The sequence below is a fragment of the Anomalospiza imberbis genome, chromosome 8 (assembly GCF_031753505.1).
Source record: "Anomalospiza imberbis isolate Cuckoo-Finch-1a 21T00152 chromosome 8, ASM3175350v1, whole genome shotgun sequence".
NCBI classification, from domain to species: domain Eukaryota; kingdom Metazoa; phylum Chordata; class Aves; order Passeriformes; family Viduidae; genus Anomalospiza; species Anomalospiza imberbis.
This window is the reverse complement of record NC_089688.1, coordinates 17,792,293-17,810,951: the sequence shown is the minus strand read 5'-3', so window position 1 is coordinate 17,810,951 and position 18,659 is coordinate 17,792,293. Positions and strand designations below refer to the sequence as shown.

At 39.3% G+C, this 18,659-nt stretch overlaps 1 protein-coding gene across 12 annotated transcripts in view; it reads right to left on the bottom strand.

Annotated features, from left to right (window-relative positions):
• Positions 1 to 18,659, bottom strand: part of WDFY4 (WDFY family member 4) — a 130,976-nt gene that overhangs the window by 93,128 nt on the left and 19,189 nt on the right. For 11 of the 12 annotated variants that reach the window (XR_011001376.1, XR_011001377.1, XR_011001375.1 and 8 more), the window contains 11 exons: positions 16,965 to 17,079; positions 16,253 to 16,356; positions 14,735 to 14,881; positions 14,180 to 14,369; positions 12,905 to 13,094; positions 10,879 to 11,039; positions 10,081 to 10,533; positions 9,595 to 9,699; positions 8,524 to 8,714; positions 5,421 to 6,031; positions 1,477 to 1,570 (listed from right to left, as the gene is read on the bottom strand). Coding sequence is in view for 9 of the 12 variants with exons in the window: in XM_068197574.1 (XP_068053675.1) it covers positions 1,477 to 1,570; positions 5,421 to 6,031; positions 8,524 to 8,714; positions 9,595 to 9,699; positions 10,081 to 10,533; positions 10,879 to 11,039; positions 12,905 to 13,094; positions 14,180 to 14,369; positions 14,735 to 14,881; positions 16,253 to 16,356; positions 16,965 to 17,079 (2,361 nt within the window). In the remaining 3 variants the exon portion in view is untranslated. Of the gene's footprint in view, positions 1 to 1,476; positions 1,571 to 5,420; positions 6,032 to 6,275; positions 6,424 to 8,523; positions 8,715 to 9,594; positions 9,700 to 10,080; positions 10,534 to 10,878; positions 11,040 to 12,904; positions 13,095 to 14,179; positions 14,370 to 14,734; positions 14,882 to 16,252; positions 16,357 to 16,964; positions 17,080 to 18,659 lie in introns of those variants that run through there. The other variant, XM_068197575.1, reaches the window with a different exon arrangement.

Genomic DNA, 18,659 nt, shown 5'->3' with positions numbered 1-18,659 from the left:
AGATGAGTTATTGTCTCTTCTTCACATTTGCTCCTAAAAAAAGGTACTTTTTGATTTAGTCTTAAATTCATAGCAAGAAGCCCCTTAAGACTTTTTTATGAAAGTCTGCAGTACATCCACAAAGCCATTATTTCATCTCATCTAGCCGTTAAATACTGTGGCACGAGAAAAAGAAATAGTAACTTGTTTGGAACAGAATATATCTACCCAAAGAGTAATTCCTTCAGTTATTTTCCTTCTACCCCTTCACTAGCCACTGAGGTTAAACACTTGCATCAGACCTTACCTGACTCCTGTGTTCCAAGTAGAATCTCCTGGCACAAAGATTCATGCAGTGGTATATGTTATGATTAAAGCTAATAAAGCCCAGCCTTATATGTTTCTACCTGGCAGCATCAGTGAGCTTTCCAAGCTCTGAAATATTAAACTCATTCTCACTCTCATTCCATGATTTTTCAATAGAAATAGCCAGGAAAATTCTATTTTTCCTTTATCCTTTTTTGTGGGTTATTTTATGAGAACACTTCAAGACATTTGTTAACTCCTAGCTAGGGTTTACCTCAGGACCTTGCACAATAGTCGTCCAGTTTTACCCAAGGCAATCATATTCACAACAGAAATACTAAAACACTACTAGTAATATTTTCTTATTGACTAAGAAAAAAGGAGTGAGAGAAAAAAAGAAATATGAGCATACTTAAATACATAACTGGAATTTGTGCTCTAGGCCTTCATACTTTTAAGAACACTGCCACCTACTGAGGATCTGAGAGGCTCTTCTTACAGAGCTCAAGTCCTGGAGCCAATTCCAATTTCTTGATGACACTCTCATCCAATTAACCCTTCTACTTATTTTTCAGAAATTAATTACTGTAATTAACAAAATTTCACTAGCTCATGGCTTGATTCCAATAAACAGAGTTGGAATGTGCCAGCAGTTATTTATTCCTTTCAGAGCTCTGGATGAAGAATGTGGTTTTATTTCAGTCCCTTCATATATACTTTGACTGCATTCAAGTATTTTAGACCAAACAGCCAACACAATATAGGCAGTATCTTTATTCAGAGTGGGTGTGTATATATATGAAAGGTTTGACAAAGAAAAACACATTCTAAGCTGCATTAAAAGTTTATGGACCATTAGGTCTGAAGAGTCAGACTGTTCTGGTTGCTAGGCCTGTTGGCTATACTTAAGACAGTTTTCAAGGCACTTGTACATTATGCCTTTGCAATAAGTATTCTGAGACCAAAATCCATATACTGCATCAGGCAGGTACAGAAATGCTTTGGCAAACTGACAGCCAATAGTTGTTCTTACATCTACTGACTCAGTGAAATTTGTGCTGCTCCTCCCGACAGTGTTTTAGGTAAATTTTAGTACTACCGCATTTGCAAAGACTAAGCAATTCCTGGAAATGAAGCTACAGAGAAGTAGAAGACACTGTTTAGATGGCATTTTGATACGTTCAGACTCACCTGAGCATATCCTTCTTTGTACAACTTTGGCAACAACCTCACCATGACACAGACAGCACCTGGATGTACAATGGTGCAGTCTCTCATTTCCAACCTGCAGTAAAAACACACATCATAATTATCATTAGAACAGCAAAGATGTTCTAACAATGTTCCAGCAGAGCACAGCATTAAATCCTCCTAGTACCAACCAGTCTCAGCACTGGAAACTAAGCAAACAATACAAATGACCCGGAACAGCTGGATGCCTCCTGAGAGTAACAAAGACAGGACATCACCTGCTCATGAGCTGACATTTCAAGGACTTGCACATTCAAAGATGTGAGGCAGTCTCTTTAAGCAAATTTTGTCTTTGAAGGTATTTGCAGAACAGAAAGCAGACAATCAGTTTTCATTTTTTACCACTTATGACCTTTATATATTCAGGCACAGGAAGGAACTGAGGAATCAGAGACATCACAGAGAAGATCTGCTAATGCCATGATGCAGGCTAGAGGTCAAATATGTCTCAAAGATGAACCCACAGCACAGCAAAAACTCTAGTTTAGGCACTACAGGCTGTTTAGAGTATCATCAGCATTTCTGGGTGCACCTCTGAACTGGAATTGTGATGTGCACTGTCAGAAATATCTGTCCCAAGCAGATCTCACAAGAAAAACAAAGGTAACACCTAATGGCTGTAATTAGACTGACAAAATAAAACACAATATGCTTTATGAACCGTATAAAACACAGAGTACAAGAATAAGAGTAAGCATTAAAAAAAAAAAAAAAAAAAAAAAAAAAAGTTTACCAGGGACATAAAGGAGGGTAAAAAGGCTGCAATTAAACATGTTTGTTAGCCACTCCCAAAAAGGCTCATCTGATACAGCAGAACAGGGAGTAGTGTGTAGTACACTGCCACACAGTGACAAATAATTTTTACTGCACCCTCAAGAAGGATAATTTTAAATTAATTGCTCATTTGCAATATTTTCTGTGCAATAAATCAAAATCAGGTCTGGTATAAAGAGTTGCTGCAGCAGTGGCTTCAGTGTGGATACATACACCAATACTTGACATGAATGTGGGCAAGTTTTTAAATGTCACAAAAAAGTACACTGAAAATACACTCTCATCTCCCTGAGAAAACCCAGACCTTTTAAAAGAGAAAAATCCAGGCTCACTAAAATCAATAGGGATGAAATCATAGTTGGAAAGCTGCCGGGCTGGAAACAAAGCTGGCGTGCTGGCCCATGCCCCGGTGAGCCAGAGTGTGCCCAGGTGGCCAACAAGGCCAATGGCATCCTGGCCTGCATCAATAGTGGCCAGCAGGAGCAGGGGAGTGATTCTTCCCCTGTACCTGGCACTGGTGAGGCTGCACCTCGAGTGCTGTGTTCAGTTCTGGACCTCTCACTACAAGGACATCGGGGTGCTGGAGTGTGTGCAGAGAAGAGCAACAAGGCTCAAGAAGGGATTTTAAGAATATTATATAAGCCTTATCTCCAGCCTTCTCTGTGGTTTTCTCTGAGGCCCTCATGTTATGGCCTGTCTTAGTACAAAAGCTGTGCTCTTGCTCCGACTCCTCACCTCTGCAAATACCCCATCTCTCACACTCCTGCCCCAGGGCTATCCAATCAGCCCTGTGACTCCACTCCATCTATCTCACCAGTTTCATGGTGTGAATTGAAAATCTGCTCTGCACTGGTGCTACTTAAATAACATAAATAAGAGATTTTGGGGACAAAATGAGATGTCACAAAGAACCTGAAGAGCCATTAGCACAGTGAGCTGTCTGTGGTAACAGCAGCTGCAGCAGCCACGCTGCTTGGGTGGGCACAGAGAAGGACTTCCCTCCCAAAGAGATCAGCCTCAGTTAACACAGCTTGCAGCAGGCTATGTCTAATCATCAGGAACAAAAGGAAAACCAGAGACCCCATCTGTCACAAAAGGTGTTTCAAACATTACTGCAGGAGCAGGAACACAGAGGGCTGGTTTTTAGATGGGAAGGACAGAGTCAATTCCCCTGTGTCCCAGAAGCTTGCAGCATCATTGACAACAGGATAGTGGAAGGGCTATCCAGAATTAAAATACTGACTTTTCTATGTATTAGTCACAGGCTTCTGCAGGATCACCCCCTTTCCCTGCCTCCTTGGGAATATTAAATAAGTGTTGCAAGATGGGGCATCACTGGCCACCTACACTCACTGCATTCAAGTTCCTCCTTTCAAGCTCCATAGCTGCTGCCTGAAACCTTTTCAGGGGGAAGTGTGAGTGTGGAGTACAGCTAAGAGGAAGCTGCATTAGGGGAACAACAGGCTTGCAGAAACTATGGGATTTCTTATTTTTATTTTCATAAAATTTACTGTTGGAAAAGGATTTGGCTGCATGGCTTGAAGACTGTCATCTTTCCAGTACATGTTCCTCTTTTGTGCTTGCATCCACTTGTCATGGACAGTCTCCAACCACCCCTAGCTAAAGCCTCCTTTTGTACCTTCATGTCCCAGAACCAAGACAAACAATTCCAAATCAGACAGACACTGTGAACTGAAAGGGTCCCAGTTTACAGGATTAACATCTCCACAGGTAGTATTCAGTTACTGTAGAGCATTACATCTCAGTAGGCAAACAACACAAGGAGATAGGATGCCTTGCTCATGTCAGACCTTGTAACTTCAGAAATCAGAAGACAGAGCCACACCCCTCTCAGCATTGCCCCAACCTACTCTTTCTCCTGTAACATCCCTGTGCCTCCCTTATACACTCAGTTCAACAACAGACAGGGCATTTCTCACAACTACCACCATCATGTGCTCTATGGAAAGGACCCATGTTCTCCCAAATCAGGCTAGGAAGATCTGCTTGGAAAAGAGCATTTATTCCTCCCGAGCTACCAAGGCCTCTCCCCAGCACTGAGTATCTAACCAGAAAGTTCCAGTGGAATTTAAAGAGTAAACAGGGAGCAAACATCTCCATGACTACTTTAAAATCTCCTGCAAAGGGTACAAAGAAATCCACCACATGTTTTTTTACTTGCTTCAAACAAGTATAACCAGAAATGCTTATTCAGCCTGCTTCAGTACACAGGGATAAGAGTTCTGCTGACTTCAGTGACAGCTGCTACGAGTGGCAGACATCATGTCTTGGTCTTTAACTTGGAAGATGACTTTGCAATAATCTACAGTAAGGGTTGAAAAAATCTCACACTTATCAACTTAGTCTTTTCAAGCATAACTCCAACCAGAAACAAATTTGATAAAAAGATTGAGATTCAAGATTAAGCTAGAGAAAAATGAATGGACAGAAAAATCTCATGAGTTGCAAAATGCAGGTGATTTAGAACTGATTCACAGCTGACAGCTATACTGATTTCTGGTATAGCCTTCCCTTACTACCAAGGATATATATTTTGACATAAACCTTCTTTCAATGAGGTAGGCAGCATGACTGTTCCTATTTTCTCTATTTCAGCATGAATAAATGAGAGTGTGTCTGCACATATGCTTGGACACACACGCATGAGGGAGCATTTAAAATACCTTAGAGTAACTTTTATTTTTAATGCTTCCAGTCACTTTTATTGAGTGACTGGAAGCAGCTTTCCACATAATTGAAAAAGTCAAAATTGATTAGAGCAGGTTCAAGCAGTGACTAACCACAATATTTAAGTTCCAGAAACCTTCTTCTAAGACTCCATTCCTGCTCCCAAGTTTGCAGGTGTCAGAATCTTCAACATAAACTCTGCAACTCTTGGGGCTGTGTGTGTCCCACTGCTGCACTAAATCCTTATTCCCAATTTTTCCATCATTTACCTTTCCAAAATCAAGGATTTCTGCTGCCCGGAGGACTGGGAGTTGGGATTGAACAGATTTGTTTACCCTTGGCAGGTCATATCACACTCATTTACATTTAAAATGCACATATCAGCCTTAGTACTCTATTTCCAGTAGTAAATAAAGGCTTACTTCTCTTCAGGGTTTCCCCATAGCATATAGGCAGAGGCAGGTAATTTGTTGCCTGGTCTTTTGAAAGCAACAGGATGCTCTTCTTGAGCTTGGGGTGCCTCCTGATCATCTCTTGCTTCTTCTCCCATCTCTGGCTTCCTCTCCTTAAAGTAGCTTTCCTGATGGAGGGTTCCTTTGACCATATGATCAAGAAAACTCAGAATCCAAATGCAGTTTTTTAGCCATTCTGGGAGAGGTTCTGAAGAACACAATGCTGCATCCAAGAATTCTGCAAATGTCCTTGTCTTCTCAAGGCTCACAGGAATTTGCCTTTTCCCTTCTGTCCAGAAGCATCCAAGTGATCCAAGATCCTCTGCCATCTTTTCAAAGAGACTATTCCTCTGGAAGAAGATGCTGTTGACAGGGTCTAGGTGCAGAGCTGCAGTTATCCCTTGGAGAGCATAGAAAACCATCTCCAATATGGAATTCTGTCCAACTGCTGCCCACTGCCCAGATGGAGGGTCCTGCAATGCACCTTCCATGTCTGAGAGGAGGGACAGGAGCCCATTGAATCCACTGCAGGTTCTGAAAGCTGAATGGCTCTTGGGACTCTCCAGTATCCTCAAGAGTGACTACAAATGTTGGGAAGAAAGAAAACAAAAGAAGCACTTAAATCAAGGGGAAAAGAAGCCTTAGAATATTTTAAAATTGCAAGTTTGCACAAAAATTCTTTCACTGAAATTTCACTCTTTGAGGGAGGAGGGAAAGGTGGTCATCACTGCACAGCTTCTCCTCCTCCCTTCCCCCATATACCCAATGAATCATACAACCAGCACTTGAATGCACCCTTAGGAGCTGCTAAAGCAGTCAGCCTAACAGGGACAGAACACAGCTCACAGGAGGAAGCAAAGACATCAGATTTCCTGCTTTACATATCCTAGTCATTTTGTCCAGAGGTAGTTTCATATCTTTGGCTGTTCTTTTACCAGTCTTCTCAGACTCTTTCAAGAAGCTTGCCTTTGACCTAGATAAATGGAAGTAAAGATTAAATTGCAAATACCCTCACATGGAAACTGGCAGGAAGGCACAGCTCTCTAGAGACAGGTCTTCCTGCAGCCCTGAATGCACATGAGAACCCACACTAAACTTCTGCTCAGATGAGAAGGCCCTTTCCAAAAAAACCAGTGACATGGGATGGCACGAAGAATATTGCAAGCAGCAGGCTCTCCTCATTTAGAAAGACAAGAATACCTTTTCTCAGGTGAGGTATTTTTAAAGTTTGCACAACACTTTAGAGAAAAAAAAACCATAAAAAGTAAGATCTCAAGACAGTGAGGTCATTAGATTTTATCTAACTTCAATAGGCTTTAAGCAGCTTATAAGTGAATGCCACTTTATAATATAACACATATATAAAAACAACTTAAACTATTTGCTAATTTTGAATGTTATGGGCTTGTTATTTTAAAACAAATCTGGAAAATTTATTAAGAACTGTGGAAGTAAAATTGGTGAGAAAAAGGAGCTTGCAAGGAAACAGTCTACTGCATTTGAATATAATTGATCCCAAGTTTTTGGGGTGTCGCACAATTAATTTTGTACAGGGACTGTTCAAATTCGATGCTCTACCTTTGCATTTTGGAAAGGATTAATTTTACATATAGATCTCCCCAGGAGATATCCAATGAAAGTGCTTTACTTCACAACCTCCTGAGGAGGAACAGTTTTTAACAGAAGTATACCTGCCCATAACAGGACTGTGAGAAAGGGTTGTGAGAACTGAAGGGGGAGGGGGCACTATTGCTGTCATTCAATTTTGTATGATAATGTATCACACCAGGCAGAGTCTTCTAAACAGGGAGCAAATTTAATAACTTAGAGCTGAAGTTATCAGGATGGCTTTAACACATTCCAGAGTAGGTCAACAGTAAACACATTTCCTCCAGCTTTAACTCAGTTAGAATTTAATCACCTGTGAGTTAGTATTCCTCTGTCTTGAATCTATAAAACTGATGTCTGCTGGAAACCCCATAACTCAGTTACTGCTAACAGAATTTTTTTCACGCATTCTATTATTTGTTATTCCTCATAATTGTCCATGTGCCACACTGGAATATGGCAGTGCTAATTGCATTTGGGCTCAGGCTTTAACAGCTAAATATACATTAGCAAATCAATCTGAATTTGTGTGTAACACAATCACAGTCCCAATAGATAAAGAAAATAAATTCATTTGCTTACATTATGCTTTAATACAGTTATCATTTGTCAAAATTAGACACTGAAGTTGCATTTATTTTCATATTAGTTTGGACACCATACTCAACTTTTCCACAGATACTGTTAAAGTTTACTATTTCAAACCAAAGCTATAAACTTCATCCTTTTAAATTTTTTTAATAACATAGTTCTTTTGCTATAGAAGCAGTTATTATATTGTACAGAAAAGTGAATTTCATTCACACTTGACAGAGAAGGTAGAAGGAAATTTTAAAATCAGTGCTTACAACAGTGCTGCTTTTCAACTGGATGCCTATGACCTAAACCAAAATAAAAACACCATGATTCTTTCCTCTGTTTCATTGCTTAGGGATCAGACACTCTGGGGTCAATAGAGGCTATGACTAGTTCTTTCTCCAAACATCCATAAATATTTCTTCCTTTCCATGGCCTCATCTCTTTTTACATGACACTTGTGTTTGTGAGAAATGACAAAATTAAGGACAGCAAAGTATCAACCTTGAAAACTTATCAGAATGAAGCTGTTCATCTCATGCCTATCCTGGCTCTTCCAATCTTACTGCTTCACATCTTACATCCTCTCACCACATATCCACTTTCATCCACATTTGTTTCTCCTTTTTCTGTCACATTACATAGAAATACTCATACAATTGTGCCTTTAGCATTTCCATTTTTTCTTCTTGCATTACTATTTAAGTCTTCAAAATACTTTGTAATCTGATACTGAGTGAAGGTATTGACCACACAGGCATTGCTAAAAATCAGAGTACCCAAGTTACCATAATCTAGAGCTTGCCTATGGCTCTTTCTTCTGCTATTACATCTTGAAAAAAGATAGTTCCCAAGAAAACAATGCCCAAGTGAGAGCCACATGGGTTACCTTCAAAAGATCTAGTTTCAGATGCAGTTCCCATTGAGTGGAAGAACAAAGGGCCCCAATAACAATGCTCATATATTCTTCATAATTGATGACTGATAACTGCTCCAAGATGCTGAGAGTAGCACTCCTGTAGCACTCATCATCCAAAAATATCTTGATATATGGCACCATTCCATAGTCCTTCAGAACAACTAGGGACAAACACATTATCATTTGTTATTTAAACTACCCTTTGCTTGTAGTTTTTACAGGCAGATTTTCAGTGTTGGTGTGAAGTGCCACATCTGTACAAATACATCAGGACAGGTAAAAAGAGCAGCTGGTTAAGCTAAAGATGACACAAACTGAATGTCACAAGAACAACTAGGGATAAAAAGACTGGATGACCATGATTTCCAATCATCAGAGATGACAGGTTCCAAATACAATAATGAATGAAAAGGGAAATACACCTTAGTTTCAGCTTAAGCATCTCTTTCATTTAGGAAGGGAACTTTTTGATAGTTTCTGAAAATATATTTACACTGTGCAAGATGCTGCAAACATGATGATTCTAGGGTTCCAGAGTGAATTGAGTGGATTCTACTATTCAGTAGCATTCACTCCTGTACTATGTTCCACAAGATTCCCTACAGACAGACTTCTTAGGTATAACACAAATATAGGAGTGTTTCTCAGCATGCACCTGATTCAATCAAGATTTCAAATAACATATATAATGGAAGAAAATCTGGATGAACAAACAATACACAAGAGTCAACTACACACTTTTTTTTTTTTTTTTTTTTTTTTTTTTACAAGCTAAGTTTGTGCATCCTATATAAACACTTCAGGAGTATGCACATGGATGAAGGAAACAAGCTGACTCATGGGACAAATCTTATTGTGCAGGATGACAATAACTTTCTCTCATTTCTTCCTAGTGCAACAGAGTTATCCCTACACTTCTTGCTTGTTTCCTCCATTTCTGACTTAAGGGCAAAAGTCAGAAAATTTGTTGGCGCTCCTTAAGACCATGGCCATTTACCACCAAATATCATGAGGGTAACACAGCCATGTGTATTTCCTTACCTGTGTTCCTCACAGACCTTGCTGTAAGGGCAGCCACCATTTTCAGCATCACAACATTTAATTCCTTCTCAGTGCCTTCTTTCAGGCTAGGCAGATGAGTTCCAGCTGTCAGCATATTAAAAGTTATGTTACAATATACAAGAAATGGAAGGAAGTATTTTTCTTGCTCCAATCTCAAGCTTGCATTCTAGAGAGCCCCAAATTAAGACCTGTTTAAAAGTGTGGGTTGAAGGGTGCCACCCAGAAAAATTCAACATACACTAGCAAAGAAAAGCCCAGAGCTGTTTAGGCTAGTGAACAGAAAAATAAACAGCAAAGATTTCAGAGAGGACCCAGCTTGTGTGTCAAATTTAGGCCAATTGACTTGAAGACAAAATCTACCTACTCAGTATAAAAAAAACCACATAAATTTACTGTAGAAATAGATTGTTTATTCCCACTGATATACCTGTTTCAATGGTTATTGTAAGTGGCATTAAGTTGTACCTGATTTCCTCAAGATCTTGGCTTCCTTCCTCAAAAGTGCCAACAGTAGGCCCAAGAGCCCAGAGTCACGGAAAATATCACTAAATAACAGGTCCTTCTGGGTCATGCTGAGAAGGCACTGGAGAGCTGTTAAGGTGCAGAATGGCACTGTGTTTTCCTTTATCAAATACTGAACCTTCTTCAAAATCTCATGGGGAACATAGGAGAGGTCCAGGACAATGGACTCCACCAGTCTGAAGAACTGGACTTGGACTGGGTGTGGTTTGAAATGAATTATGTCAGTGAATTGGTTGATAGGTTGCAGTGTCCATTCCAGAAGAAAGAAGTTGACTCTGTCCCAAGCCCATATGGTACCAATTGCTGCCAAGATTCTTCCACACAGGTGCTGATCATTACTTCTCTGGAAAATGGATTGCAACACCTGGAAAGGCTGGAGGTTTTTCACTGTCATTCCTGTGCAGAAAAAACCCAGGTGAGATAATTTTTACCTGAGTGTCATGTAAGTCTGCAAGCACCCTAATTGCAATGTTAGATCATCTGAAAGTGGAAATAAGAGCAACAGACATGAGGGATGTGATTGGGAGGCATATTCTTCAGCTTGGATGAGACACTAGAGCTAACTTGTTCATTTCAGTTTGATGTAGGTGGCATTCAGGCTCCTGCAGCACTGACACATAGGCCTGAAGATGCCACATCATACTCCTTTCCTCCATATTAAGACACAAAATGAATAGAGTTTCATTTTGTGATGACCCACCCACCCACATGTGCACATACACACACACATATACACTGTACCAGAAGGCTGTGTCCGCTCAAAATCAAAGTGTGGCAATTGCGGGTGTACAATATTGCCAGAAACTTTCAGTTCCGTTTTTCCACAGGTTGTAAGGCAAGTCAGCATGTCCAAGATCTCATCCAGATAGGGGTCTCCTTCATTTTGCTGCAAACCCTCACATCTAGGAACAAAACTTGGGACAGTCATATGGTCATGCCTTAATTATACAAGCACTTTGGATACATCAGGCACAGAGCACATAGGAGCTACACAGAATAATCCACACCACGGTGGCACACTGAACCAGAACAAAACCTGCAGACTGAAGGAAACTGAAGTGACACTGAAAAAGTCTTGTTAACAAAAGGAAGGTAAGTGTTTTAACTTAGTCCCATTATGTGTCCTTAAAAAAAAAACCTCAAAAAAAGTATGATTTGGGGAATAAAAATTTAAACTTTTTGAGAATGCCAATAATTAAAACACACTTCATATAAAAAGGTGGGCATATGGTTGGCAAGATAAGGGTCTTGCTAACTGAGATAAATAACAGAAAAATCTCAGCCCTGAGGAAGGGAAAAATATTATGTGGCCCGAGCTTTGTGAATCCGACATGAAGATGGCAGTTCTCTCCTAAGTAAAGAAATAGTTTGAAATGTAACCCCAGATTTGCCATGGTTCATAGACTGAAGTGACAGTCTGTCAAAGGACAGAGAGCTGTTTATCACATCATCTTATTCTTTAATTCTCAGATGGGTCAATTCTTAAGGAAAATTGCATAGTCTGGGCATGGGTTAGTGATAGAGAAATAGACTGATACTGTTAGGTTAGAAAAATCTCTGAAGAAACCAAAAAATATTCTGTTTTCACCTCAACATGAAAAAGAACAAAAGAGAGCAAATGCTCTGTTTCAAAGAATGGTGTGTTTCAAAGATTCTTTTTATCTGAAGAAAAAGTTCTAAACATCAGAGAAGAGGGTACCTACTCACATGAAACATTCTGGAAAGAACTCTCCATCTATCCCTTTATGCCAGAATACACTGGGAATGAAGACTAATCTGAAGCCAGGGCATCTGTTATTTCTGTCTCTTCATCCTAGTTACATCATTTGAAAAGGACGGGGACATTCATAGCCCTTACTGAAAAGGATTCTGTGCTTCCTGCCCTAACATGGCTAGAATTTCATCAGAAATATGCATCTCAACACAGTTTATTTACAAGGGAAATCTAGAAAGTCTCAGATAACTAAAGAAAACACTGCCAGAAAAGCACAATTTTTTTCCAATCATAAATTAATCATTTTGTGCCATTCAAAAATCATGAGCAGGCATAGTCACTCACAGATATCTTTGATTTCATGATTCAATTTACAGTCCTCTAGATCCAAGTTACAAAATACCCTCCCCACCCCAGATGTTGTTCAGGGACCAAAGTTTTCACAAGTGTTGGAGAAATAGAAGAATAGGCAAATCTAGAATGGAAACAAAAACATCTGGAAATGCTCTCTTCAGATGATGTTAAAGAAATTCAGCCTGGTGTGACAACATAAAGTGACAAGGAGAGTAACAGATTCTGCTTTGTACTTTGGATTAGGATAACTAATGGGGATTTTTCCTGATGTGTTTATGCTCATCTCTGTTCTGAAGAATGTAAACATATCAAATTTAAGTTTGGGTGGGCTTTGTTGGCTTGTTTTTGCACAGCAAGGAGATAGTGTTTCCCTCCCTAGCTGACTGCATGCCTGGATTAAAAGCTTACCTTAACTGAGACAAATGTCTCTGACCTACATTCTCTGTAACACTAATTGATGAAGAACCTTTGTCTTGTGTTCAAAAAGTCCCTATCCCACCTGCAAACTAACTTCCCCTATACTGTTCTCGTTCTGTTATGGCTAAAGTAGTAGAAGTTATGTACCGCTTCCCTTCCTAATAGAGCAATGCTTTGTATCCACACAGAGTTACCTATAGGATTCATATTTTAAGAGATCACTATGCACTCTGAAAATTAAGCTTTACTATCCTCTAGAAGCCTACTAAAAACCTCTCTTACCTGAGTAAAATTTTTAGCAGGAGTTGGTAGCCATCATTATTTTCAAACTCTGTTAATAAAGCTGATGATACAGGATAAGAATCTTTCACAAAGCACAGCACAATACTGGCAGCTTCACACACATCACAAGCAGGTAGAGTATCAGCCAGTGTAAAGAGATTCTGAATGGCTATTTTAATGCAGTCAACTGCTGTGGGAAAAAAAACCACAAGTATTTAAGAGCTGACAGTCAAACAAATTTAAAGTTGCTAACAAAAATTAAGCAAATTTGAAGTTATTTCCTAGGAAAATAGGAGTCAGATAACTGTTTTTCTACAAAGAAAAGAATAGAAGATATATAAATATCATACTCATTTCAGAAGCATTGCTGGCTTTAAAATATGCATGCATTTCTTTGCTTTACTAACAGAAACTGATTTAATCTCGGGAGTATAAGCTTTCAACCCCCAACTCACCAAAATTCATATATACTGAATCCAGCTGTCTGAGCACAAGGTAAGCAGAGACTAACAGATGTAATTGTCTCATACTAAGTCAATCACACATTCTGTGCAGAGTTCACAGAATAATTCTTTGCTCAATGAATCATATGGAATGGGGTACACACATTTTGCTTTGAAAAATGAAGCTTAATCTCATGGCCAGTCCTTCCAGGGCAGCTTCAAAATGTCCAAATAATTCTTTCCATCTCACTCAGGAAGCCATGTTTTTATTTTAAAAAATAAAAATATCCATATGCATTTACTCCATGACATGGAATACTGATGGTGTTTTGTGCATTATAAAACTGTTTTTTCACTTCTAAGAAATTGAGACTTGCGGCCTTTGCATTTCTTCATAAGAAAAAGATTGCTAGAACTAATAAAGCCTAGAAAGAAATGCGCACTTAACCAACCACGTTGTTGTCCCAAAAGATACCCTTACTCTGACAGTGCCTCCAGCCTTGTATTTAGTGTTCATGAGTCTCAGACCCACAGACTGAGTCACACAAATTAAGAAAAAAAAACAACACCTCTTCCTCTTGCCTATGTCAGCGTGATTAAGTGGGATTGGCTCTTGGCTGTAATTTGGAGGTTTTTTTATGCTAAAAAATCTTTCCGTTTTCAGATGACTATCAGTACTAAATAAAGCTCCTCTCCACTAAGTCACAAGCCCATGCTTTGCAGCTGACTACTGGATGATGTAAGGGAGAATGCAGATGATGTAATCTATCCTGGGGAGACTCTTTTTGGTAATTCATTCTCAGGAGAACTATCAGGAAAGAAGAAGGCAAACCTTGTAGGTACACAATGCTGCTTTTGGTCTGAGCCTTCGAAATTGTTCTTAGCACACAGCCTGTAGGTACTTTCCATGACTGGCTGCACTGGTCCCAGAGAGAAGAAGTTGCTATAATTAATGACTGAAGCTTATCAGCTGCCAGCAGTTCCTCTATGCCTTGTTCCTCTTTGTACATGTTAATCATGATCTGAAAAGCAAACAAATATCAGCTACAATAAACACCTCTAGAGATACTCAGGAGATGAAGAATAATCCATTGGGGAAAGAGATTATAAGTTTGATACTAATGCCGGGAGAAAGGATGCAGTGAAATGAACAAGTAAAACTACCACTAGGATATAATGGATTTTTCCCAGTTAGAGTCATGTTGTTTTGTTTAGTAAAAAAATAAGAGATAGTTTATATATTTTTTTATATGGCTCCTGATGCTTATTCAATATTTTGCAGCCCAAGCTTACCAATTTTTTGGCAGTTCGAATCAAATGAACAACTAAGAGCCTAAGTGAACATCTGAGTACCCAGGGCAAATGAGCCCCCAAATGCACATCTCACCTTAACAAGCATTTCCTGAGTTTGGGTATCATCCTCACTTGTCTCCCTGTCATCACTGGTTTTCTTCAGAGGGACAGTAAAGAAAAGGTACAGGCACTGCATCAGAGCAGCTGGGAGTCCAGATCCAATAATATTCCACATAGTCCTCTAAGAAGAAAAATAAGATCAGTCCCTCCAGAAGCTGACCACAGTTTCCTTGTGTTCCTACACACTGAGAATAGTCATGGTAGATGAAAGACCCACTTGAGCATTTTACCCTCATGGGTGCTCTAGGGCACACAAGACTGGCAGTCACATAGCATGGCTGCAAAATCCACTTGGCAAAGTTAAATGCACTGTGTGCTGCTGTAGCTGTTCCCAGGACTCCTTGCCCCAGCTGAACTACAGCTTTGGCAGTACTCTGTCCTGCATATGGAGACCTGCAGCCACTGAAGCACACAGCCTGCAAACTAACTAGCAGCTGAACCAACAGCAAGGCCAGGGACCGACAGCGTCCCCTTTACCATTACTTTCCAGGACACCCTGCAGGTAGAGAGGCCTGGTATGCTGAAAGCATGAGTTCTCCACTCCCTCCTGACTCAGGACAGCAGCAGTTTACCTATAATGCCTTCACTTTTTTAACATATTGAGTAACTGCACACGCTTCTAATTACAGATTTTATAAATGCAAGTGACAGTTTCTTCACAGTGTTTCTCAATACTTCGTTTCTTCTCATCTCCGCTATGGCTGCATAGAACTTCCAGAGAAGTCCCAGTGTGTGTGCTTGGCACACAGTAGTCATAACAAAAATCAGCACCAAACTAGCAGAAGAATGAGGTTTGTGATATGAAGTTTTGTGAGTATGCGTGCTGTAAAAAATGGCAGCGTCCTAAACCTGTGAAAACACAAGCCTCATCAGAAACTTCATGTTGTGACTAGCTATATATATAATTTTATAGAGGTCCTTATAATACAGAACATATCCACTATAATATGACAGTAAGATTTTATTTTTGTGTGTCTTTGAACAAGAAAGACTAAGACAAACTGTATAACTAAATGTCACGGATAAACACACCACAGATGCCCACCAGCAGGCTGTACTCCTGATGCCAGTCTGCATTTGGAATGGCTGTACAAGTAGAGTTTGTGAAACACTTCAAAGTGAGATTATCAGGATTGAAAAGTCAACCACTGTATTACCAGACAGATTCTTACTATTCATCTTTTTTGATATGTAGACTGATAAAGAATACACAAAAAGATACACAATGGGGGAAAAAAAGTAGAGAAACACTGGAAAAACCAGCTGTCTGATAACCAAAACTAAAAAGGTATCTGAAAGCATAAAATGCTTCTCTCTTTTAGAAAAGCCTGGCCTGCAAACCAGGTGGTGTGTCCTTTAACTGTATACCTTGGGCATGCTCAAGCTCAAATTATTAGGGATAATGCAAATATTGAGACTTGGGTGTTCCACTGTACCTACACAGTTTCTCTGAAATAAAATGGAAAACATGCTTTGTGGTATTTTCTCTTACCAAGTCAGTCTGTGAGAGCAGATAGACTGATTTCAGGAGCAAATGGCCATCTCCTACTTCCCCTTTCTGCTTCAGCAATTGCTCCAAAGCCAGACGAGCTTCTTCTGTTATCACAAAAACATTAAACTTAAATTCCTTAGTGAAAGATGAAAGTGCTGCATTTATGCTTTCTTCTTCTTAATTTTGTTAAATTCGCCAGACATATCACAGATCTGACAAATTTAACAAAATTACAGTAGCAGGGGTCCACTAAAGTAAACAGAAAAACATAAAATGATTTTGAACTGAGCATAAAGCTCAGTTCATGTAAACTACATGTTTCAAGCTGACAAATTTCATCAAGAATACCAGCTCAGTTCATGAAACCTGGAAGATGACAGCACAAAGAACGTACAACAGCCCCCATCCTAGCAATGTTTTTCTTATTTAAGAAAGCTCCCCAGAATAGGGTATAAACTACTCTTACACTCTTACCTGCATTACACATTACACACTTCCAGCTACAGAAGTTCCAAACTAAAAATCAGCATGGCTTACAGGGCCAAATCTTCAGTGCAATCACCTCAAATCAGTCCTAGCTCATACCCACTAAAATATCTGGCTTGCTACATAGCATTTTCCTGTTCCCCCTTTATTTCCAGCACAGAGTACAACTGAAAGACACACATTTCCAGAAAAACAGGATCCAATGGATTTGGTATGGGATCATTACCTGCAGGTTTCCCGTTGAGGTTCCTCTTAATTTCTTTAGTCAGAAGCTTGGAAACCTCACTGGCTAACAGCTGAATGTTGGGGAATATGATTACTCCAGCAGACTGTTCCCAGGCCTGAAATCCAAGTGTAACTGTTAAGTCTCAGATACATCACGTCTCAGGTAGATTGGCAAAAACGAATAAACAAATAAAGGAGGATAAGGCTAACATTGCTCTAAAAAATTCCTTCCGTAGTGAGTATAATCCATTAAACAGTATTTCCCAGACAGGTAGGAATATGACATTACAGATACAGAAGTCAAACTGGAATTATCTTTTGAATCATGTAATGCACCTACTAGAGAGCTTTTACATCATTTTCTATACTGAATACAATCCAAACAATGTAAATGTTGGTCATACCCTGTGTCACTAATTATTTGTATCAAAAATTATGCTAGCCCCTTTCAAAGTATGACAAGCACCCTGAAGAAACACAAATTTATAGACATTTATGTATTAGCAACAGTTCATTAAATACATTTATGTATTAGCAACAGTTCAGCATTCATCTCTAAAGACCAGTCTGAGATACCTCTGTCCTCAGCAATCTTGAAAAATTTTCTTTACATGTCTCCTCCTTTTAAAAGCTCTGAAAAATCACACTGTAAGCCCCAATGATTAAAGGAAGAAAAATGACATATGTCTTCCTAAAAATATTGGATCAGACATCCCATAGAACTTTCTGCCAAGAAATCAGTGCAACTCTTTGTAAATGAAGATCCTCCACAAATATTTTTTTCTTCCCTACCATGGTTTTCAATTTATTTTCTTTCATCATAGATGGTAGCTTGTGGACAAAGTGTCAGTCACCTCTCAGTAATCAGGCAAGCATCAACTTTTTACTTCATTTTACTGCAGTCAATAAGTAAAATGCACCCAAATCTTCTTTCTGTGCTGCAAGAGTGAAATGCAATTGCACAGCATGCCTATTTTTAATTTTCATCAATCAGTCAATAATATTAAAAGCAAACTATTTTTTTCAGATTTTGACCATAAGTTACTTTCAGAGACACTCAGTTGCAGAAGCAAGATCCACCAATTCGTCCACCTCTGATGCAGAAGAGAGGGAAGATCTGTAAAGAGCAGAAGCAAGCTGGGCAAACACAATGACAAGAAACCTACAGTTGCTTAAAAATACACATCTGTCATTAAGCTATGCCCTTTTTCAGAAGAAAGCAGAGCGAGACTTCTGCCCCTCTTCCTCAAAGAAGAACATCCTCTTAACACTTCAGAAAGGCCTTGCTATACTCACTGTTCTGCTAACAGAATGAGCAGGAGAAGTTTTAGAAGCTCAGATCACTGCAGAGAGTAGTAATCAAATGTTCATAGCAATGCTACTAGTCCATCTCCCTACAAAACAGGCCAATAATGATCTGATTTGATTTTGTCAGTGCTCTTCCGGAGGGTCAGACACCAATCTTTAGAATACACTGTCCTTTAGGAACAGACTTAATTTCATATTCATGTCTGCGCCTATAGAAAATCTATATCTGGGAGCATATCTACCTGACTCCACTGTAGGACATCTGCTTTTAGAGGAAACTCAAATGATATGGTATCAAAGTAATCTGATTTTCTTTCTTCCTCTTAAACTTGTTTCTACATATTTAAGATTCTACCACAAGTTCCCTGTGTCTGCTGTTACCATCTGC